General features: G+C 41.8%; 1 protein-coding gene across 1 annotated transcript in view; it reads right to left on the bottom strand.

The window, feature by feature from the left end:
* LOC139562344 (protocadherin-15-like) overlaps window positions 1-25,975 on the bottom strand; it is a 289,491-nt gene that overhangs the window by 209,605 nt on the left and 53,911 nt on the right. The window contains exons 3-4 of the mRNA XM_071380009.1: window positions 22,738-22,752; window positions 21,907-21,972 (exon numbers count right to left, since the gene is read on the bottom strand). Coding sequence (XP_071236110.1) covers window positions 21,907-21,972; window positions 22,738-22,752 — 81 coding nt within the window. The remainder of the gene's footprint in view (window positions 1-21,906; window positions 21,973-22,737; window positions 22,753-25,975) is intronic.

Genomic DNA, 25,975 nt, shown 5'->3' with positions numbered 1-25,975 from the left:
AAGGATTCCAACAGAGAAGACCACAACGACATACGGGCGTAAATATATATACGTTGCAATTATTCTCGAATGAGCGGCCATTCATGTGCAAAGGATTAGCATTTCAATGAATATAATTATAGACTGTGTGTAGTGAATCTATTTTGTCTTTCCCGCTCTCTCAGTCCCCACCCCTTTCCTTTGTCTACCAAGCGGTCATATCGGCTTAGCCCTCTAGGGACTTTTCTATCATTGTTAGTAACCAATATCTATTGTTTGTTATGTAATTCTGTGTGATTATCTAGTTAGTTAGTAAATAAAAAATTAAGCCAATTTATATATTGCTGATTCATTATGGAAACTAGGGTTCATGCAGATAACCAAGAATTTTAAGGCGTTTGGAATGAGAAGTGATGAGGTAATAATTAATTAATAGAATACTAAGTGATCAGATATTAAAATATCCGAAGAATTATATTTCTAATCTCAACATTTTCCGTGGTGCCCCGACTTCCTAGTTAATTCATGTTTACATGATTAGTTTAATCACGTAATAATTCAACCTAGAGAACTGATTTGATATAAAATAACAGTCTTCACATTTAATGATAGTCACAGACATGACAGTATAACACATTGTATTTCACGCTTTAATCAAATGGCCTAACGCAGTAACATACAAGAAGGAGGTTCCAGGGAAGTCAGAGGATTATTAACAATCTACATTTTCCCCATTAAAGTGTATGCTCCATGTTTGGGGCACGGCATGTTTGATGCAGCTGTGTTGCAATCAAGAAGACACACCATTATCTCCTGCTGACTTGGACACAACCCCATTTGAATAATAGATCTTTAAGAATTTAATTTAAAGTGGAAGACAGGGACGTGTGCAGGTTCATTAATCTCAAAACAATGCATTTTCATACTTTCGCTTCAGTAACTTGAGAGGGACATCTTTTTGGAATATCTTGGTCATAAATTATACTGCAGATAATATTACAAAGGAGGGAGATGGAGCCTTGTTGCTTTCTAATGTTAATTACACTTAGGCTTTGTAGAGAAAGTAAGACAAGCAATGGCTTTCACTATTTCTGTGGATGGATGGAATGGAAGATTCAATGGAGGATTCATGCACTTCTAGTCACTTACTCTATCAATCTAATACTTACAAAACTCACAAAGGAAAGAGGTCATGTTGACACACTCACACTAAACTTCTGCAGGTGGTGAGAAGCCTTAAAAAAAAACTTGCAGAAGCTTTCCTACCTATGGGTTTTTCTCCACTGAGCATTTAATCTATTTCAGACTTCACAGTGTGACCAGCCCACTGAGGGAGGGCAGAGGACTCACTTTTTTTCATTTGACATTTTAGCAGATGCTATTATCCAGAGCGACTTACATCTTAACATCTTAACATAGCTAGGTGGGACAACCACATATGACAGGAATAGAAATAATAAAGTAGTTATCAGCAAAATCAGAGCTAGAAGGGGAGGAGTCAAGTGCAAGTGTTGGTTCATTGGGGTGCCAGGCCAGAGAAGAGCTTGTACTGGGCTGAGCGGGAGCTGCCATCCCGTAGGGGTGGGAGAGCCAAGAGAACAGAGGTGGCAGTACGGAGTTCTAGGGTAGGGGTATAGGGTTTGAGCATAGCCTGAAGGTAGGGAGGGGCAGTTCCTCTTGCTGCTCCGTAGGCAATAACCATGGTCTTGCAGTGGATGCAAGCTTCGACTGGAAGCCAGCAGAGTTTGTGGAGGAGCGGGGTAACATGGGAAGGTTGGGAAGGTTGAAAACCAGGTGACTTTTATTCTAAATATAAAAAGACACTCTGCAGAACCATGCTACTGTACCAGACAGGGCTGATAATGCAAATCAAATAGATTTCTATTTCAGAAGCTATGGGAAGGTACGTCGGCAGAATTACACTTTACCATACCTTTTATGGATCTAATAAATAATGGTGATAACGTTTGTCCTATTAGGATTTTTTTTTTTGCATATCCCCACTCCCCGTGAGATGCTCTCAGAGAGTTGGGTCACAGCCAGGGATCATCCATTATTGGCAACGACCCTGGAGCAATTAGGGTTAAGTGCCTTGCTCAAGGGTACATCGACACCTAGTCGGCTCAGGGATTCGAACCAGTGATCTTTCAATTACTGGCCCAACGCCCATAACCGCTGGGCTACCTGCCGCTCATATGAGGATATGTTTCAAACAATAGCTATGTAATTATTTAATTAGTATTTAGTTAATTGACCGTTTTCTCTAATTGATAGACCAGGCGCTTTGTGTGAGTTCTGTAGATATTGAATATATACACTGCTCAAAAAAATAAAGGGAACACTTAAACAACACAATGTAACTCCAAGTCAATCACACTTCTGTGAAATCAAACTGTCCACTTAGGAAGCAACACTGATTGACAATACATTTCACATGCTGTTGTGCAAATGGAATAGACAACAGGTGGAAATTATAGGCAATTAGCAAGACACCCCCAATAAAGGAGTGGTTCTGCAGGTGGTGACCACAGACCACTTCTCAGTTCCTATGCTTCCTGGCTGATGTTTTGGTCACTTTTGAATGCTGGCGGTGCTTTCACTCTAGTGGTAGCATGAGACGGAGTCTACAACCCACACAAGTGGCTCAGGTATTGCAGCTCATCCAGGATGGCACATCAATGCGAGCTGTGGCAAGAAGGTTTGCTGTGTCAGTCAGCGTAGTGTCCAGAGCATGGAGACGCTACCAGGAGACAGGCCAGTACATCAGGAGACGTGGAGGAGGGCAACAACCCAGCAGCAGGACCGTTAACTCCGCCTTTGTGCAAGGAGGAGCAGGAGGAGCACTGAGCCAGAGCCCTGCAAAATGACCTCCAGCAGGCCACAAATGTGCATGTGTCTGCTCAAACGGTCAGAAACCGACTCCATAAGGGTGGTATGAGGGCCCGACGTCCACAGGTGGGGGTTGTGCTTACAGCCCAACACCGTGCAGGACGTTTGGCATTTGCCAGAGAACACCAAGATTGGCAAATTCGCCACTGGCGAATCTCTTCACAGATGAAAGCAGGTTCACACTGAGCACATGTGACAGACGTGACAGAGTCTGGAGACGCCGTGGAGAACGTTCTGCTGCCTGCAACATCCTCCAGCATGACGGTTTGGCGGTGGGTCAGTCATGGTGTGGGGTGGCATTTCTTTGGGGGGCCGCACAGCCCTCCATGTGCTCGCCAGAGGTAGCCTGACTGCCATTAGGTACCGAGATGAGATCCTCAGACCCCTTGTGAGACCATATGCTGGTGCGGTTGGCCCTGGGTTCCTCCTAATGCAAGACAATGCTAGACCTCATGTGGCTGGAGTGTGTCAGCAGTTCCTGCAAGAGGAAGGCATTGATGCTATGGACTGGCCCGCCCGTTCCCCAGACCTGAATCCAATTGAGCACATCTGGAACATCATGTCTCGCTCCATCCACCAACGCCACGTTGCACCACAGACTGTCCAGGAGTTGGCCACCTCATCACGAGCATGCCCAGGCGGTGTAGGGAGGTCATACAGGCACGTGGAGGCCACACACACTACTGAGCCTCATTTTGACTTGTTTTAAGGACATTACATCAAAGTTGGATCAGCCTGTAGTGTGGTTTTCCACTTTAATTTTGAGTGTGACTCCAAATCCAGACCTCCATGGATTGATAAATTTGATTTCCATTGATAATTTTTGTGTGATTTTGTTGTCAGCACATTCAACTATGTAAAGAAAAAAGTATTTAATAAGAATATTTCATTCATTCAGATCTAGGATGTGTTATTTTAGTGTTCCCTTTATTTTTTTGAGCAGTGTATTAAAGATAATGCCTTTCATAAGGTGTAAGCCTTGATGACTCATAGCAGAGTTTCTAGACTCACGATATCTTAGACCTTAGACCAATATAATCAATCACAGGATAATTTTAGCACATGTGCTGAGGTTTACCAAAGGCTTTGAAATTAGAGGGGAGAAAATCAAAAGATTAGCGAAAAACAGATCAATAAGCACTTCATTTGTTTTGTACTGAAGTCAAACCGATTGCAGGTTTAATTGTGTTTGATCTTTGAAAGAATACAAGAAACATATTTTGCATGCAAAAAGCCCCCAAAAACTTACCTGAAAAGTAATTAATGTCCTCAATCCTGTGAAAAACACCATGCTGTAAGAACCAATTCAATACTCTGACTTTTCAAGACCAGGAGTATTCTATAAGAGGTTGTGTAAGAAGTACGGTGTTACTCTATACCTGACATGGTGGATCAAACTCTGTGTTCGATAGGATGTGTCAGTGGCTGAGGTTTGGCTCCCACCGCTTGACCCCTACAGTTTCACACCCTGGACCCTTCAGCACCCATCAACCAAGTGTGAATGGGGAGAGTGAGCAAAGCTGAACACAAACACTCTCATACAATTCACACATAGTAGAGATTTGCATTAAGCGGTTCATAAGTTACATCAAAAACGTGGATGGAGTTGGGGGAATGGGATGGGCGATTGGGGGTGGAGGTACACTTACTTTCTATTTTATTTTCCTGTTCATATTTAATTTATAATCATAACTTAGTATGTACTTAATTTTTTTTCTTCTTCTTTTGACTGGCAGCCTATGGGTACATGTTTTATAAACTTGTCATTTGAAATGGATAATGTACTTGTAACCCGCCCCCCCCCAACAAAAAATAACAAAACAAATAAAAATGTTGTAAAAAAATACAGGAAGTGCCAGTACAGAGTCGATGTGCAGGGGTATGTAGTGTGTGTGTGTGTGTGTGTACCAGTGATGTACTGGGCCCTACTCGTCACCCTCCTTAGTGCCTTGCGGTCGGGTGCCTTGCAGTTTCCGTACCAAGTGGTGATGCAGCAAGTCAAGACGCTCTCAACAGTGCAGTTGTAAACGTTTTCGAAATGCCAAATCTTTTCAACCTCCTGAGGGGGAAGAGACGTTGTTGTGCCCTCTTCATAACTTTGTGGGTGTGTGTGAACCATGTTAATTCCTTAGTGATGTGGACACAGAGGAACTTGAAGCACTTGACCGGCTCCACTACAACCATGTCAATGTGAATGGGGGCATGCTCGGCCCTGCATTTCCTGATGTCCACAATCAGCTCCATTGTCTTGCTGATGTTGAAAGTTTGTTTTCCTGGCACCACACTCCCAGGTCTCTAACCTCCTCCCTGTAGGCTGTCTCATTGCCGTCTGTGATCAGTCCTACCACCATCGTGTCTTCAGAAAACTTGATGATGGTGTTGGAGTCGTACGCGACCACTCAGTCGTGGGTGAAAAGAGAGTATAGGATGGGACAAAGCACACACCACTGAGGGGCCCCGTTTTGATGGTGATCATGGCAGATGTGTTTTGTCTACCCTTACCACTTGGGGCGGCCTGTCAGGTAGTCCAGGATCCAGTTGCAGAGAGAGAGAGGTGTTCAGTCCCAGGGTCATGAGCTTGGTGATGAGCTAGGAGGGGACTATGGTGGTTAATGCTGAGCTGTAGTCAATGAACACCATTCTTACATAGGTATTCCTTTTGTCCAGGTCGATGATGGCAGTGTGGAGTGCAATAGAGATTACGTCATCTCTTGTTCTGTTGTGGTGGTATGTGAATTGGAGTGGGTCCAGGGTGTCTGGGTTGATGGTGTTGATGTGAGCCATGACCAGCCTTTCAAAGTATTTCAAAGCTATAGATGTGAGTGCTCCAGGGCCACTAACCCTCCCATGTCCCTTAGATGACACTGACACACTCTATTCTAGTCTTGTTCGTGTTCTCATTCAAGGCAGAGGGCACAAGATCCAAGGGTGAGTTAAAAGCTAAACAACTTCATTGCAGAATGTGGCCAACCAACACCAGCTATATCGCTCGTTAAATTTTCTGAATGCTATTATTCTATAGGGTATCGCCCTCTGCATCACATCCCCTTTCACCCCAACATCTAATGAGGGACTTTGACTTTCATTGTTACAGTAAATATGTTCACATCCATGAAAGTGGTATTGATGAGGACTTTTAGGGTCTCTATTCACGGAACCAGTGAGCATCCCGCAGGTTAAATCTGTTCGGAGAGGTAAAGCCTTCTGATTAGCTTTGTGTTGTACGTAAAGCTCAGTCACACTCTCAGTCCAGACAGTGTGTGACAACAAGACTTAAGACATACTCTCAACAATGCAAGCCTATTAAACATTGCTGCAGACATACAATCTTAAGGAGAATGCAGATAAAAATACAAGTGCTCTCTCTCTCTCTCTCTCTCTCTCTCGCCTTCATTCAGTTGTGAGTAACTGGGAGGATTGTGTGATTACTTTTCAGACCTAAGCCCTGACTAGAGAGACCGAGGCTGCTGAAGCTGGCCTAATCTCCTCTTCAGCCTTGCCACAGCTGCACCATGGATGTCAACGAGCTTCTTACGAGTGTTAAACAAATCAAAATATATTTTATATTTGAGATTCTTCAAAGTAGCCACTCTTTGCCTTGATGACAGCTTTGCACAGTCTTGGTATTCTCTCAACCAGCTTCATGAGGTAGTCACCTGGAATGCATTTCAATTAACAGGTGTTTCTTTTTCAAAGTTAATTTGTGGAATTTCTTTCCTTCTTAATGTGTTTGAGCCAATCAGTTGTATTGTGACAAGGTAGTGGTGGTATACAGAAGATAGCCCTATTTGTCACAACCCCATTCTGCCTCTCCACCATAGGTGCCAGGACCTTCAGCTGCTCGGCACCCAGGCTCTGGAATGTACTCCCCCTACACATACGACATGCAGTCATCACATTCAAAACCTCCTCAAAACACACCTCTTCAACGATGCTTATATCTTATAAGCTAGCGTCCATGATTGACTCTGTCCTACCGCCCTCTTCTGTGCCTTCTCAGTTCCCTATATATCCCTATGTGTCCCCCCAACCCAACCCCTTACCCTAAACTAGGTTCTTTATCCTCTTCCCAAACCCTCCCTCCTGTTTTATCTGGACCTTTGATTTTAAAATGTACATTTAATTGATGCATTTGAATTTATGTACTGTACTTGATTTTATGTAGGCCTACTTTTAATGTAAGATGTCCTTGAGTATCTTGAAAGGCTTTCCCCAAATAAAATGTATAAAATATTATTACACAAGAGACACCCACATCAACGCACGCCTCCAAGACCCAAATCTCATTCTCAGTTGCATTTCCTAATGAGGACAATTGAAACCGAGGCTAAATCAGTAAGTTCAGCCCCCTTCTCAAGGGAAGTATCTACATGCTGATTTTGCAGGTAATTTAGAAAAATTATCTCTGAGGAATGAGATCCAATAGTGAAATGAAGATGACCTATCCCTTTAATGATTACTCAGTCTAATGAGAGGATTAAAGCTGCAATATGTAACTTTTTGGGCGAATTCACATAGAAAGGTAAGTTATAGATCTGTCATTCTCATTGAAAGTAAATCCAAGAAGCGGTAAATCTGTTCTAGGTGCATTACTTACATTTACATTTACATTTACATTTAAGTCATTTAGCAGACGCTCTTATCCAGAGCGACTTACAAATTGGAAAGTTCATACATATTCATCCTGGTCCCCCCGTGGGGAATGAACCCACAACCCTGGCGTTGCAAGCACCATGCTCTACCAACTGAGCCACACGGGACCAAAGATAACGAAAACCTAGAGACAAGGGAGAGAGAGAACAAACACCATGACACTGCAGCTCTATGATGAGCTCTGAAAAGCATACTTCTATGCTTTCCGTTCTGAAGTTTAGTTTTTGCGTCTTTTACTTTCGGTTTTGTACACCAGCTTCAAACAGCTGAAAAAAATATATTATGGAAAATATATTTCATAGTGGTTTAGATGGTACGATGACTCTCTACACTCTACTTGCTTGTTTTGTCACAAACTGAAATGAACGGAAAAAATTAAATACATTTAAACTTTTAATCCGTATTACTTGTGTGACTACGAAACTATTAAAGTAAAGCAATTTCTTGAGACCAGATTTTCCAAGCAACTAATACAAGGGGATGCTGTTCTTGTGAAAATTTACCCCAGGATTTTCTTAGAGAGATGTAAATCCAAAATGACAATACACAGAACATTTTTAAATCTAACGTGACAATACTCAGACACTCTGGGAGAGGCAATTGGATAATGCAGCGGGGGCTGAGAATTCATGTCAGAATCGACTTGAGAAAAAGTGAAGGACGGCAAAGAGGCCTTTTTCTTCCTACTTCTTATAAAATTGCATTACAGTTGGGAATTTAAGTTGTTCGGATGAGTTCTGTATTAGAGGTTTATATAATATTGTGAATGTGAGTGAACATATTACATTTGATTTAGTCATCTGTTTTGTGAGTAGATAGCTATGAAAATAAAATGAGACAAAGGTGGAGATTTTTAAGTGGAAAAAGGCAAGAATCCTCACAAAGAATTTAAGTGTATGTAAATGAGGATGCAGAATGCTAGCTATACTTCAAAGAAACTCATCTCTATAGCTTATTTTTAATGAGGGTAAACAAAGAGTCAAAGCAATTTAGCACAACACAGCTAATTAAACTGACTGTTTATCTCAACATAATACTGTAATCGCAGCCTTATTACACATCAACTGTAGGAATATGTTTCACAATACCAAAAAAACACACTAGCAACCCCACAAGGATAATTGGGTGGACACCGAGATAAATATCAACTAGTGTTCTATCATTCCACTAAAGATTTGAATTAGCAAGCAGATTCAAACACGAAACCATCGAGATACATCATATGAAAAAACAATAGTAAAATGGAAAGTCTGGATAAATTAAATCTTTATTTGCTAATACATCACATGCACGGAGGCACGCATGCAAGCACCTACAGTATGCACACTGTCAACACACTGCCCTCTATCTTTGCTTTCCACTTTCCATGCACCATTCTCATCTCCCCCACACGCCTCTCAATCCCTCTCTCTTCCTCTCCCTCTCTAATCCAAAGAAGTAGCAGGTGTCTGGGGACTAATCCAGTCCTTTCAGCCACACTCTCTAATTACATATTGCTGGCCTTGCAATCACTTCAACAGGGCGTACGCACGCACGTATGCAAGCATGCAGTTGCGCACACACACGCCGGCAGATAGCCTAGCAGTCAGAGCGTTGGGCCAGTAACCGAAAGGTCTCTAGTTCAAATCCTCGAGCTGGCAAGGTAAAAAAAGAAATCGGTTGATGTGACCTTGAGCATGGCACTTAACCCTAATTGCTACAGGGTCATTTCTAATTCACACATGCATATTAATAAACACTTGTGAAATAGGGCAAATATAAGCACCACCCAAATTATTACACACACAAACACATTCTCTGTTTCACACTGGCTACACTGGGAATGAACATCTGCAAAATCCAAAATTAAACCCTTGAATGTAAACCAATCACATCGCAGAACACATCCACACACTGTACCCAACCCAGGCACATGCATACTCATGCAGGAACAAAAACACACAAACACACACTCTGTCTCTCTCTCTCTTTACTCTGCTGCCAGGCATTCATGCATGCGTTTCCACCAGGGGTCTCATCGTTTGAATCACAGAGAGACGGCTCCAGAATACCAAACCGGCATCTCAGCTAGAAGAAGTTACAACCAACATAGCACTAAAACAGAAATACACGAGCTCTCATTTTAACATAGCAACCATTCTATAATTACAGGGCCCAGTCATTATAGCTTCGTATCAATCTGAGACCCTTAAAATGGGTAATGTGCTACAGGGCAAACAGGTGTACACCAGAGACAAATTAACAAGATTTGCTTAATTCAAATGTGAGAATGAAATAAAACAATTGACAATTGAGAGTGTGTTAGTTCACCGTCATGTGTGTGTGGATAATTAGATAAAGACAGAGAGAGAGAGAGATAAAGAGAGAGAGAAAGTGAAATACAGAGAAAGAGGATTGAAATAGCGCTGGAGAAAGGAGTAACTAATGAATTCATGGTCGTTGAGAAAACAGTCACAAGGCCCTTGCATGGGCGATTTCACAGATTGTTGAAGCCACAAACAACATTTAAAACAATTCTGAAGCTGGTTCTGAGGTACTTTGTACCTGACATTTTCCTATTGAAGACAGCATCCTTCAGTCCTTGCATGCTTTCCTAGAAAGAGGAGAGACTGAGAGACTGAATGACATTTATTGTCTGGAACCCTCTGATTTAGCTGCTTGATTCTTCTTCTGCTATGTCAATTCCTCTAATGCAGCCTCAGTCCTGAGCCAAGTGTCTGTGTCTAGTGTTGTATTTCGGCCTCTCGTTATCAGACTGAATCTAGTGTATTCTTACTCTGCACATTAGTTGATTGGCATCAGCTAGTTCAGGCTAACTATTCAGCATTAATGTAGCTCTTTGGCGATACAGTCCAAGTCTAACTACAGGGGATGCCCTGTAGAAGCCTGTTGCCATTGCTTTTGTGGAGAGGGAGCACTCTTCATCTTCAGCTTTCATTGTATGCATGTGTGTGCGTGCTTGCATGTTGCCTTACAACCTGGAATTAAATTAGATTTTTGGGAATTTGTATCATTTGATTTACACAACATGCCTACCACTTTGACATGCCTACCACCAATTTTTTTATTGTGAAGCAAACAAGAAATAAGACCAAAAAAATGGAACACTTGAGCGTGCATAACTATTCACCCCTCAAAAGTTAATACTTTGTAGAGCCACCTTTTGCAGAAATTACAGCTGCAAGTCTCTTTGGGTATGTCACTATAAGCTTGGCACATCTAGCCACTGGGATTTTTGCCCATTCTTCAAGGCAAAACTGCTCCAGCTCCTTCAAGTTGGATGGGTTCCGCTGGTGTACAGCAATCTTTAAGTCATACCACAGAGTCTCAATTGGATTGAGGTCTGGGCTTTGACTAGGCCATTCCAAGACATTTAAAGGTTTCCCCTTAACCTCTCTTGGGTAGGGGGCAGTATTTTCACGTCCGGATGAAAAGCGTGCCCAAAGTCAACTGCCTGTTACTCCGGCCCAGAAGCTAGGATATGCATATAATTGGTAGATGTGGATAGAAAACACCCTAAAGTTTCTAAAACTATTAAAATAATGTATGTGAGTATAACAGAACTGATATGGCAGGCGAAACCCCGAGGACAAACCATTCCCCAAAAAGAAAAAATTCAGCCTACCACTATTTTCAATGGCTGTCACTTTTATTATAAGGCGAAGTCCTCCAAGATTGCAGTTCCTAGGGCTTCCACTAGATGTCAACAGTCTTTAGAAAGCGTTTCAGGCTGTTTTTTGGAAAAATTTGCCAGAAATTGTCGTTTTTCTAGGTGGCTTCCATTTTGGCTGATGGTTTCCAAGCACGTGATGAGAACGCGTTCTTTGGTATATTTCTCCGGTAAAGACAATAACGAATCTCCGTCTTACATTTATAATTTGTTTATGTATTAGGGTACCTAAAGTTTGATTAAAAACCTTGTTTGACTTGTTTGGAAAAGTTTATTAGTAACGTTTGGGATTCATTTTGTATGCATTTTGATGGAGGGAAACTGGGTGGATTATTGACTGAAGCGTGCCAGCTAAACTGAGTTTTTATGGATGTAAAGAAGGACATTATCGAACAAAATGACCATTTGTGATGTAACATGGTTTTGTATGCTGGGCGCTGTCCTCAGATAATCGCATGGTGTGCTTTCGCAGTAAAGCCTTTTTGAAATCTGACACAGCGGCTGGATTAAAAAGAAGTTAAGCTTTATTTTGATGTTTTGCACTTGTGATTTTATGAAAGTTAAATATTTATAATTCTGTAGTTTGAATTTTGCGCTCTGCAATTTCACTGGATGTTGGTCAGGTGGGACGCTACCGTCCCAACTGCCCATAAGAAGTTAAACCACTTGAGTGTTGCTTTAGCAGTATGCTTATGGTCATTGTCCTGCTGGAAGATGAACCTCCATCCAAGTCTCAAATCTCTGGAAGACTGAAACAGGTTTCCCTCAAGAATTTCCCTGTACTTAGCGCCATCCATCATTCCTTCATTTCTGACCAGTTTCGCCGTCCCTGCCAATGAAAAACATCCCCACAGCATGATGCTGCCACCACCATGCTTCACTGTGGGGATGGTTTTCTCAGGGTGATGAGAGGTGTTGGGTTTGTGCCAGACATATCATTATCCTTGATGGCCAAAAGGCTACGGTATAGTCTCATCTGATCAGAGTACCTTCTTCCATATGTTTGGGGAGTCTCCCTCATGCCCTTTGGCAAACACCAAACATGTTTGCTTATTTTTTTCTTTAAGCAATGGCTTTTTCTGGCCACTCTTCCATAAAGCCCAGCTCTGTGGAGTGTATGGGTTAAAGTGGTCCTATGGACAGATACTCCAAACTCCGCTGTAAAGCTTTGCAGCTCCTTCAAGATTATCTTTGGTCTCTTTGTTGCCTCTCTGAAATATGCCATCCTTACCAGGCCATGAGTTTTGGTGGACGGCCCTCTCTTTGCAGGTTTGTTGTGGTGCCATATTCTTTCCATTTTTTTTATAATGGATTTAATGGTGCTCATTGGGATGTTCAAAGTTTTGGATATTTTTTTATAACCTAGCCCTGATCTGTACTTCTCCACAACTTTGTCCCTGACCTGTTTTGAGACCTCCTTGGTCTTCATGGTGCCACTTGCTTAGTGGTGTTGCAGACTCTGGGGACTTTCAGAACAGGTGTATATATACTGAGATCATGTGACACTTAGATTGCGCACAGGTGGACTTTATTTAACTAATTATGTGACTTCTGAAGGTAGTTGGTTGCACCAGATCTTATTTAGGGGCTTCATAGCAAAAGGGGTGAATACATATGCACGCACCACTTTTCCGATTTGGACTATTTTGTGTATGTCCATCACATGAAATCCAAATAAAAATCTATTTAAATTACAGATTGTAATGCAACAAAATAGGAAAAACGCCAAGGGGGATGAATACTTTTTCAAGGTACTGTATGTGTGTGAATATGTGTATTTTTTAATCAGGGTAGCGATATCTTATTCATGAAGGGAAGTGATATTTGTGACATAATTATACTGAGTATACCATACATCAGGTACACCATCTTAATATTGAGTTGCCCCCCTCTCTTTTGCCCTCAGAACATCCTGAATTCGTCAGGCCATGAATAGAATCTGAAACAGCATTGGTCACTTGCACTTGCCGGGGCATGGACTCTACAAGGTGTCGAAAGTGTTCCACAGGGATGCTGTCCTAGGTTGACTCCAATGTTTCCTACGGTTGTGTCAAGTTGGCTGGATGTCCTTTGGGTGGTGGAAAATTCTTGATACACACGGGAAACTGTTCAGTGTGAAAAACCCAGCAGGGTTGCAGTTCTTGACACAAACCGGTGCGCCTGGCACCTACTACCATACCCTGTTCAAAGACACTTAAATATTTTGTCTTGTCCATTCACCCTCTGAATGGCACACATACACAATCCATGTCTCAAGGCATAAAAATACTTCTTTAACCTGTCTCATCCCCTTCATCTACACTGATTGAAGTGGATTTAACAAGTGACATCAATAAGCGATCATAGCTTTCACCTTGATTCACCTAGTCAGTCTATGTCATGGAAAAAGCAGGTGTCCTTAACATTTTGTATAATCAGTGTATGTCATTCATATGGATAGTCCTACTTTACTACAAAAACTTCATCAGTCTTCCAAGTGATCTCACCGCGACTTATGCTCGCCCACAGCACATACTGTATAAAATGCTCCTTTCTAATAAAAACCCTTCAGCTACACTACTTTAATACATTTTTATATTTCCTGCAAGCTGTCGCTCAATATTTCCGTGAGAGGAATGGGCAGCCTTTCACACCTTCCTAGCTTCAACTGATATAAATCATGCATTTGTGTAGGAAAGACCAACACCAGGAACCGGGCCCTTAGTTTACAGGCACCTTGATCTGCTTCTTCCATTCTGTCCCTCCCATCTCGTTCACTTCCACCCTCTTTTTATTGCTCTGCTCGGTGAAATTCTCTGCCTCTTTCTCTCATTCTCACTCTCCCTCATCTTTCTCAAGGTCTTCATTCCTCTCATTTACCTCTCTTTCTTTACTATGTAGTTCTCTCACTCGCTCTCTCTCTTAATCTCTTTTTCTATGCCTTTATCTCTATACTGCTCACGACATCTCTTTCACTTAATCTCTTTACCTGTCACTCGCTTTTCTTTCTCTCTTCTAAGACAATCTGTATTATTCTCTCGTTCTCTCACATACTTTCTCTCTTTTTCTGTCTTCTCACTCTCCTCGCCATCCTTCCTCTCGCTCTCCAACGTCCTTTCTCTACCTCCACTCACTTCTGTAATGCTCTCTCTCTAGTTCAGTTCCCCTCTCTCTCTGCACCTGCAGACAGCCCATATCCTTTATCCCCCAGATAGAAATCTCTTCAATCCGATTAACTGCAGTTGAAACCTGGGAAAAAACACATTTGCTTTCTCATACATTGAACCAGCAAAAAAGCCAAAACAAAACAAGCTTTGTATTTACACTAGAAATCAGCTTTAAATGGTGAAGTGATACTTTGAATCTTTCTGGCACCTGTCAGAGTGACTGCACAACAAGCATTTTGGATAAATTAAACATGCTATGTTCCATCTGAATGAGCAGTCATATCCCCTTGTGAGCCCTTGGTATTCTCAGACTGCACAGAGGCCCCAGTAGGCAGACATGTTGAGCTGTAATGAGAAAAGCATGTCTAGAATAAAGCTAAGCCTGAACATAAACAACAATAAGCAAGTGCTTTGTTTAGTCATCTATATAGCAATGTATCACTCTGTCCTCCTAGCCATCTTTTACATTGCTCAACCTATCTCCCAATCCATCTCTTCACCCTTCTATCAGTACATCACCAGCTGACCAATAAGTCCTCATCAATCAATCTTGGAATTGTATAGATGATATACATGAGGAGGATCATTTGAATACAGGCATCATATTGCTTCCCTTTAAATCATACTCTGTAATATGCAATCCCCATCTTCTTCTCTCAGTAAGGTCAATACAATCCTTCCCGTTGCATTATCCCATTCAATACACCATTGATGGTACGATTGACAATGGAAATTGACGTCAAAATTTGGGTCCATTTCTTCCTTAGCAACAACATGAAAAACCAATGAGGCCTTCAAGCTATTCAGACCTCTCTTTGAGCACGTTAAGTACTAAGCAGTAAAGAAAGTGACATGAATCAATATTGTTTTCTGTTCCTTCCTTGGCCCACCATAATGCTACAGCACACAATACCAATGAATGGCCATTCAAATTGCGAAAAAAGCACTCTCACATCTGAGTTTTGTTGCATTACTTCAAGGAAAAGAGTACACTGCTCTCGCTTGTTTCACTTTTTTATTCAAGCTTACGTGTATTTCTTTTGGCCTTCGTCAGAGCTTTTTTTCAAAGCTCTGACAAAAGCAGAGAGGCCCACACTTAAGCTGTTCACTTTTCAATCCGTATAAGGTTTGGTCATTGATAAGTGCCTAAATTGGAAAGCAGTGGCTGTACAGTAACGGGCTATACATGACGATAGAGCTCTGGGTCTCCGTTCTACAGCGCTGTATGGGATTCAACTGACAGACGCACTAAGTGTGAGCACCAAGCGCAAAAAGAAGATGCCCCATCCCTCCCGCTAATTGGCTAGCGCAATAAGAAGATGCCCCATCCCTCCCGCTAATTGGCTAGCGCAACAAGAAGATGCCCCATCCCTCCCTCCCATTGGCTACTTTTGCTAACGTTTTGTCGTCTGAGAGACGGGAATGCTGTAAATCAAGAGGACTCGATGTGTTCTGAAAGATGAGACATTGAGGATTATAATAAATACAGTTTCGTTGTAATGCTAGCAAACCACACACCCTTGCAAGCAAACCACACACACGCAAAAATATTATAAAACTCATGTCATTTACAGTATCAATGTTTATGATAGGCTCATTCTACTCAGAACAATTTGGGGAATGACGCCATGTCATACTTGTAATTGTACAGCAAACATACCGATGTTTGTCTATTGTGAAGAAAACTGGCTACAGAACAAGTACCTGAATGCGCTTATGGATCCTTTCTTCGCACACCAAAATTACAATCTGTTTCTCCGAAGTGCCTTGTGAAAGCCTAACACTGTGTCGTGACATGACTTTCATTAATTTCCTTGAGTCATATCACCAGTTAGACATCTACTCAAACCCTTGTCCTTTTTTCTTATCTCATGTTGGACATCCCCACATGTTCTATTTATATTCTTATTATGTAACTCAATGTATCAAGAGTATGATTTCGTTATTGACAAATGCTGCGAAAAGTACAGAAAATGTAAAATGCTCAAAATGTGTCCTCACTTTCGATCTAATTTCATTAATTAGTTAAATAAAGGTTAAATAAAAATTTAAAATGTAAATTGTATCTGATGAGTGTTATTTATTTAATTCACTAACTATGTTTAATTGTTGCCCAATTAAATGAATCATGTAACAATTAACTCATTAGGAATTTGGGCCACCACGGAAGAGGTTATTTAACGAGTTGCCATCTCCTGAATTAAACTATAGAAGATATATAAATTAAATATCGATAACAGTCACTTATTAATCATTACCTCATATCAGTCTCATAATCTGAACGGTCACAACATTCTTGGATCAGCAACAACCCCAGCCGCGAGCATTATTCCGTACTACACAAATTGGTTTAATTATTTATTTACTAGCTAACTAAATAATAACACAGAATACACATACACACTTCCATGAGACAAAGGTCCCTAGTAGACTGACAAGATACGACGGCTTGTTACACATATGGAGAGGGGGTGGGGGAAAAGAGAGAAAGGGACATTTATCGTGGATACATTCTAGGATTGTCCTCACATTAATCATATACCTTGCACACAAACTGCCGCCCATTTGGAATAAGAAGCAATGAATGTATTTACGTGTTGAATGCCATTTGCCGTTTCTCTGTCTGAACGAGCACTGCTTTGGAAGAATGTTGGTTTGGTGAGCCTTTCCTGTGGGCCACTTGTATATGCTCTGATTATCCACCAGAGGTCACAATGTCCTCCTTCTTAGTTGTCTGGTCTCCAATGGGCTGTTTCCTAAGAACAGCTACTTAGCCGTATCAGTGATTGTCTGAGAGGGAGTTATTTTCTCCTCTTCCTAGGGTAGATAGTCAAATTTCCAAACCACTTTACATGCACAGCTGCAGACTGGCGGTGTCCTGGTCTAGTCTGGTGAGTTTATCTTCACCTCGTGTTGAGGTTTTTGAGTTCTAACCATTTCAAATGTGTGGACCATGATCTCACGTCTTTCTGGTCTGATGTTAATTTCTCTTCCAATACTTTTAAGCACTCGAAAAGGGCGGTTCCATCACACTGACACACTCGTCTGACCTCACTTGGGGTGTGGCTAGTTACTGTGCAAGGTATTCTCAAAAACAATTACCTATTTTTAAATGTTTTATCACATTTCTAGCTTAACACAAATACTTCCATAATTTTTCACATTGTCTACACCATGTATTGGATGGATGCAGTATTTCATTTATAACCTTACTAAAGACATAACAAAATTAAAAACAATATGACATTATTATTCTTTAGGTCCCCACTGACCATTCCCCACATTCTGATGTTAGGAATTTTGTTCCAGTGTTCACTTTTGTTTTTGGCCAGCAAAAGTATTTTGGAGACAAAGACATTCCTTTGGTTGATACTAAGGAGCAAGAGAGTTCTCTGCTGCATAACATTTACGACCGGGTGTGCGGTGTCAAAAAGCGCCCCAGCGCCCTCCTCCTGTCACAATCGTTTGAATGATTGGACCAAGGCGCAGCGTGCGTAGAATTCCACACGTTTAATAAATATTAAACTCACCAAACAAAATAGAAGAAAACGAAACGTGACGTTCTGGGCTGCTCACAGGCAGCTACACAAAAACAAGATCCCACAAACAACAGGTGGGAAAAGGCTGCCTAAATATGATCCCCAATCAGAGACAACGATAGACAGCTGCCTCTGATTGGGAACCATACCAGGCCAACATAGAAAACGAAAAAACTAGAATGCCCACTCTAATCACACCCTGACCTAACCAAATAGAGAAATAAAAAGGCTCTCTAAGGTCAGGGCGTGACACTTCCCCTCTTCTGTGGGTGAGAGAAGGTCTGGCCACTGACAACCATTGCCCAGCTGATCTGAGCCACTGGATCGTCACATGTAGTCATCACAGCTGTAAGATCGACATTTGATAACTTAATGCTGGCAATAGAATAAGCTTTCAAATTATGCCCTCTTGACCCAGATTGTGATTTATAATGGACCGTTTTTGGATTGCGTAACCAACAACAGTAATTGTCTGAAGGTGCGGATGCAAGGCTGTATTCCAAACAAAATAATACAAGTGTGCTTGCTTTAGTTCCTTAATTGCAAAGCTAGGAGAGCTCAAAAAAGCACCTAATAGTTAAAAGCTCTTTCCTTGAGTCATATCAACAGTTAGACATCTACTCAAACTCTTGTCCTTTTTTTCTTGTCTTATTTTGTACATACCCCACATTTTCCATGTATATTCTCATTATGTTACTCAATCTATCAAGAGTCAGATTTCGGTATTGACAAATGCTGCGAAAAGTAAAGAAAATGTTAAATGTACAAAATGTGTCCTCACTTTCGGTTTCCTTTCAATTTCTACTATAGTTGTGCATATGCTTCTCATATTTTTTCTGTCTGAAACATTTGAACTGGGCCCTACATGCATATAGGCCAATTCCCAAGAGTGTATTGGATTAATAAAACAAAGTTATATGAGCACGAGCAGTGTGCAGGCTACTCTGTTCTTCAATGAACGGCCATTGAAATAATTTTTTGAAAATGTAATTTCAGCAACTGATTCAAGTCTTCTATCACAAGGCTTATGATGTATTCGTCCCTCAAGTGATGCAAAAGCCATTCTAAAACAAGGACATTTCTTGGAAACCTACAGACAAAGCATGGTGAATGGTGAAGGACTGATGATTATTCTGTTTGTTTTTCTGGTGACCGACGTAAACTAATATAAAAGGGAATGCAGGGGAGATGGAATCTTATTATATGTAATTTGTAATGCATGTGTGTGACAGGAGGAAGAAATTGACCACATTTAGATGGATAATTGCTTTGGTCAATAATGACTGGTTGCCTGTTTAACATTCCATTATAGGAACACCAGGCCTGGACACTTTCATCACATCCAGAAAAATAAAAGGACAGGGGCCATATCCCAGGTAAATTAGTGTTTTATGAGGGGGATAAAGCCCAAATCTCTCAGACATGGCGAATCAGAGTAGTGCACGTTGATACAGGGACGAGAGGGGCTTTCTAACGCAGGCCTGACTGCATGGCAGTCTAATACATTCCCTAGACAATCCATCATGGCCATATCACAGTAACACATATGGAGAGGTAGGGCTGGGAAGGACATGTGTGAAGTAGTAGGGCTGGGAAGGACATGTATGAAGTAGTAAGGCTGGGAAGGACATGTATGGAGAGGTAGGGCTGGGAAGGACATGTATGGAGAGGTAGGGCTGGGAAGGAAATGTATGTAGTAGTAAGGCTGGGAAGGACATGTATGAAGTAGTAGGGCTGGGAAGGACATGTATGAAGTAGTAGGGCTGGGAAGGACATGTATGAAGTAGTAGGGCTGTGAAGGACATGTATGGAGAGGTAGGGCTGGGAGGGACATGTATGGAGAGGTAGGGCTGGGAAGGACATGTATGAAGTAGTAAGGCTGGGAAGGACATGTATGGAGAGGTAGGGCTGGGAAGGACATGTATGGAGAGGTAGGGCTGGGAAGGACATGTATGAAGTAGTAAGGCTGGGAAGGACATGTATGAAGTAGTAAGGCTGGGAAGGACATGTATGGAGAGGTAGGGCTGGGAAGGACATGTATGGAGAGGTAGGGCTGGGAAGGACATGTATGAAGTAGTAGGGCTGGGAAGGACATGTATGGAGAGGTAGGGCTGGGAAGGACATGGATGGAGAGGTAGGGCTGGGAAGGACATGTATGAAGTAGTAGGGCTGGGAAGAACATGTATGAAGTAGTAGGGCTGGGAAGGACATGTATGAAGTAGTAGGGCTGGGAAGGACATGTATGGCGAGGTAGAGCTGGGAAGGACATGTATGAAGTAGTAGGGCTGGGAAGGACATGTATGGAGAGGTAGGGCTGGGAAGGACATGTATGAAGTAGTAGGGCTGGGAAGGACATGTATGGAGAGGTAGGGCTGGGAAGGAAATGTATGTAGTAGTAAGGCTGGGAAGGACATGTATGAAGTAGTAGGGCTGGGAAGGACATGTATGAAGTAGTAGGGCTGGGAAGGACATGTATGAAGTAGTAGGGCTGTGAAGGACATGTATGGAGAGGTAGGGCTGGGAGGGACATGTATGGAGAGGTAGGGCTGGGAAGGACATGTATGAAGTAGTAAGGCTGGGAAGGACATGTATGGAGAGGTAGGGCTGGGAAGGACATGTATGGAGAGGTAGGGCTGGGAAGGACATGTATGGAGAGGTAGGGCTGGGAAGGACATGTATGGAGAGGTAGGGCTGGGAAGGATATGTATGGAGAGGTAGGGCTGGGAAGGACATGTATGGAGAGGTAGGGCTGGGAAGGACATGTATGGAGAGGTAGGGCTGGGAAGGACATGTATGGAGAGGTAGGGCTGGGAAGGACATGTATGGAGAGGTAGGGCTGGGAAGGACATGTATGGAGAGGTAGGGCTGGGAAGGACATGTATGGAGAGGTAGGGCTGGGAAGGACATGTATGGAGAGGTAGGGCTGGGAAGGACATTGTGACATCCATTATAAGGGTCTGGTTGTTGAGCGGTTTGTCTTTTAAAAAGCACCACCCAAAACTGAAAAACAACAGCACTCAATTTTGATAAATCATACCCAGAACAAAACAACAGCAAAGCAGAAACAGAGATGCACGAGCACAGGCAAATGGAGTCGAGCTTGTGCACTCACACACACACCTGTGAGAGGCAATTCCACTATGATGTGACAGCCCAGTGAAGCGCGTGTGAAATAATAAACTGACTGTATAAACAGACCCAGAAAAGGGTGCTCACTGAAAACTGCTCATTAAATGTTGTTAACCTGCAGAGCTTATTCCTGCAGGGAGCCACTTTGAGGCAGGTCCACCTGTTTCTCAGCTGGAAGTTACTTCACTCTCAACCACATTCCTTTTACCAGTTGAAAAAAACACAGAAAATGAATCTGCACGGTGCAACATCTCACCTCACCAGCAAAAACTATATTAGCAGTGGAGGAGGAGGAAGAGGAGGAGGAAGAGAGGCAAAAGGTGGAGGAAGATAATGAGGAAACTGGAGAAGGATTTCGGCACACTTGACCCCAACAACTGGTGCACATCTGTTTAGCGACATCCCTGAGTCCTTGAACACACTCAGAGCTGTAGCCGTCACCAGTTGCACACAGCCATGCATAGCCGTGCCGTCCTCGGTTGGGAGCGGTCTATACACTAATGGAGCCCCACACCGCACCACCACGACAAACACCATCTGTACCAAGCACACACGTCCCCTGCCTGGGAAGGCCAACACACACACACACACATGCACGCACACATAGTACACAACAACTAGTGCCTGCAACAAGTTGATTTTCCTCGAGCTAATTAGGTAAATAGAAAGTATAGTGCTACAGGTAACTGAAGTCTTTAAGCTAGATGTGTTCTCAACAGGAGCACAATGGCTCCTAGCCTGGGATCTTGGGTAGAGGTTTGATTGGGCACTCAGTAGCATACCAGTCGACTCTTAACTTAGAAATCCAAGTACCGGTACTTCAACTCTGTGTTGTAATGTATGTTATGGTCTATATTGAACAGCAGGTACTGTACAGAGAAAACAAAAAGGAAGTACATACCATTGGGGCTCTCTTCATCGATGGTCACTATGGTAGCAGGGGGGCCTGACCGAGACAGTTTACATTCTGTATGCGGAGAGAGAACGCAATAAAACACATTAATACCACAAAGAGCCTTATGTTATACGCTGACATAAATTGTCATAACTGATTATGAATGGTTGCATCATTTCTATGACTGTTGAAGAACATTGATGGGTTGAACGACACTGACACAAAAGCACAGTGATGACCAATTCACTATAATACATGATGACAATATATGACAACCATGTGGGGGACAACACGAGCACAGTGTCCAGTACAGGAGATAGACAGATGGGAATTACTCAGAGTACAAAAAGAGAATTGTGCTTCAGTGATGACGGAGAAAGACAGGAGAAAGGTATTGAGAAGGGTTGCAAAGGGGAGGGTATATTACTGAAAAGTTTTCCAGTAAACTACCAGCATTTTGGTAGTCAAGGATTTTATATAATTAACCACAAGACATATAGTGGCCTTTTTGGTCTGTAATTATCTCTGGCCCTCTGTTTGGCCTTATCACAAATAAAATATATAAAATAAGATGATTAAAAAAATACAATGACAAAGAATGACATTATCCTAAACAGAAACCATCAACTTAGTGAATACCATTGTTGTTTAATACATACATATTTTTTGGTTATTCAAGTATAAATGACCAGAGTTACCATAGATTGACATAGGTAAACTGCTTATTAGCTATGTTAAATTACCGGTAGCTTTGCAACCCTAGTTGAGAGTCAATATACACTTAATGCCGAGAGAAAGAGCGAGTGAGAGAGGAAAAGTGAAGGTCTACCCTCTTACCCTCATACTGCCAGTCTTTAGAGGTCAGGGTTAGTGGTGCCATAGAAGGAAAGCAGAAAAGAATCATGGGAGAAAAGAATAGCATGATGGTTTGGAGGAGAGTTTTGATGTTAGAGGAGAGAGAAAAAACAGGAGAGAAAAGGGGGGAGTGGAGTGAAGGAATAGAGAGTCAGTGAATCAAAATAACATCTCTATAAAAGACACTAGATCTCAATTGAAGCAATATTTAGATGGACTTCATTTGGCATGGGAGTAAGAAACAAGATACATCCACCACAACATAGTTAGCCTTTTTTCTTGTAGTTTGGAAATGATAACTGTAGTTTGGAAATAATGACATATATTACCATATATTACTTAAAGGGGCAATCTTAAATTGTTGCATACATTTTCTGACTTAAAAACTCATGATAAGTGTTTGTTTTGAACATAATTACTTAAGTGAACTCTTCAGAGGCATGCACTTAAAGGCACATACATACAGAAACAATAACCAAGCATAATTTCCTCAAGCTATACCTTACTGACGTTAGCAATACTTAGATGGTACTGTACTGTCTTTCTCCAAGAAAATCATTTCCCACTTAATTACTTAATAGCACACTGTTTAGAGGCACATATGATGAACGATCTCCATGAACCTATGCACCTTACTGGCATCCAAGAAAGGAATATCCCACATAATTACATAATGGCACACTTTATAAAGGCACATATTATGGCCCATGTCCATGAACCTACAGTATGTACCTTACTGACATCAGCAGTGACATTCTTAGAGATGCTGAGTGACCAGGTTCAAGGAGAATGTTTATGGACATGAACATGGACATGAAGAACAAGTTGACTCTCGCTATAACTCATTCAGCAACTAGTGTCCCTGTCTACGGCATGTTGAGGAACACATGTGATCTGCTGTCCAGCCCAGGTGTCTCCTTACAATACGTCTGTGTGTCATCAGAGAGGGACAGAGAAAATAGCCCCCTCTAAGGTTCCTCAATGGCAGACTGTTGCTTAACTCCTCTTACGCAACTAAACACCTGTCGCTAGGTGCGAACGGGCCGATCGTTTTCCCATCAAATATTCATGCCCACGAGCCCTTCCAGTAATGTGAAGGTTTAAAAGTGCACATGAATCAGTAATACAACTGCAGGCTTGAATTCGCTGTTATATTAATTTGGGTTTCTTCTCTAGCACAGCTACGCATGATAATTGGTGATTCAATGGCAATAAGGGGGGTGCCACAATATTTGAAAGTTCAGTTGTTTCATGAAATTGTGTATTCATTACATCCAGTTTGTGTCCATTTTTGACTTCTGGCGGATGCACATTCATTTGAAATGCGACAGAGAAAAGGCATTCATATGCATGCTGTCTATGTGTGTATTAACTCAGAGGTTTAATTTATCAGTAAGGTGGCACACAGCTCATCTCATCTCAGTCATTTTGTAACTGCACAGCTAATCTGTTAGGAGTAGGAGTATGAGCTCTGAGATAGGAGTTCAGATTTCCTACAATTTCACAGCAATTAGATTAATGAATGCATCTGCTGGAGAAACACAGAGATCTACATTTCCTTTGATTCAGACAAAAATAGAAAGTGGTCCGACCTACCAATCTGAGGCATACAAAACACAACACAGCACATGAAAATGAGTATGCTCATCAGCTCTGAGCAAATATGTGGAGAGAAAGGGAGAGTGGGAGTATGTTTAGGCGTGTATGAGGGGGTGTGTGTATGTGTGTGTAGGTCTATGTGTTCGTGTGTAACTATGTGTGTGTGCAGAATGTCTCGTAAAATGAGACCTTTAGCAAGGACTTAGGATCCCAAGGAGTCTGTTGGTTTTATGTTTATTGCATCTGTGTGTGTGTGTGTGTGTGTGTGTGTGTGTGTGTGTGTGTGTGTGTGTGTGTGTGTGTGTGTGTGTGTGTGTGTGTGTGTGTGTGTGTGTGTGTGTGTAGTAATGTCAAAAGCCTGCTTTGAGAAGAATATTCTCCAGCAGGGAGGAAGAACAATGCTCTGTTAATGGTCCCCTGTTGAGATCAGAGCACACACTGCAGCAGAAGGCCAGCAAGACACACACACACACACACACACACACACACACACACACACACACACACACACACACACACACACACACACACACACACACACACACACACACACACACACACACACACACACACACACACACACCATAACCACATCAGTTTTAAAGTCAGCACAGTCAAGAGACACATGTTGACTACAAAGCCAAACAGAAAAGAGAACACCATATTTCATCTGGTGTTTACATTTTTTTCCAGGGTGTTTGTGTGTTTGTTTTCTAACATTCTCAGTCTGGGACTGTTCCCTCTCGGGTGGCCTCCCAGAGTTAGAAGAGAATATCAGAGATGGTTCCGATCACTGCCCCACCCCTGGAATTCTGTATTCATAGTAAACATAGCTTAGTCATGCCAGATATTCCTAAATAGCATAGGCTGTAACGTTCCTCAGGTTGCTAATGAAGCCTACTGTTGAAGTTGGTATAGGCATATACACACACCACGGCAAAGCTGCTTATAGATGTATCGACATATCTGGCAGGCCAGAGCAAATCCTAAAAAGCTCAATTGTGAAGTCAGGAGGTGTGCATCAAGTTAACTTGGTCCAATAGGGAAAGGGGTACAAGAGCCAAAAGCATAAGGAGTGCATTTGTAAGTCGCTCTGGATAAGAGCGTCTGCTAAATGACTTAAATGTAAATGTATTGTGCAGCCAGCAAGCAGGAAAGCGAACATATTTGGAAGAACACACAGCTTGTCGCCAGTGGTGGAAAAAGTACGCAATTGTCATACTTTAGTAAAAGTAAAGATATGTAATAGAAAATGACTCAAGTAAAAGTGAAAGTCACCCAGAAAAATATTACTAGAGTAAAAGTATTTGGTTATATATATACTTAAGTGTCAAAAGTAAATGTAATTGCTCAAATATACTTAAGTATCAAAAGTAAAAGTATAAATCATTTCAAATTCCTTATATTAACTAAACAATTTATACACTGTATATATATATATTTTATGGATGTTCTCTTGATAAGTGCGTGAATTGAACCATTTTCCTGTCCTGCTAAGCATTTAAAAATGTAATTAGTAATTTTGTGTGTCAGGGAAAATGTATAGGGTTATTTTCTTTAAAAAATGTAGTGAAAAGTAAAAGTAAAAGTTGTCAAAAATATAAATAGTACTTTAGTACTT

The sequence above is a fragment of the Salvelinus alpinus genome, chromosome 32 (assembly GCF_045679555.1).
Source record: "Salvelinus alpinus chromosome 32, SLU_Salpinus.1, whole genome shotgun sequence".
In the NCBI taxonomy this organism is placed as follows: Eukaryota; Metazoa; Chordata; class Actinopteri; order Salmoniformes; family Salmonidae; genus Salvelinus; species Salvelinus alpinus.
This window is presented reverse-complemented; position numbering and strand designations above follow the sequence as displayed.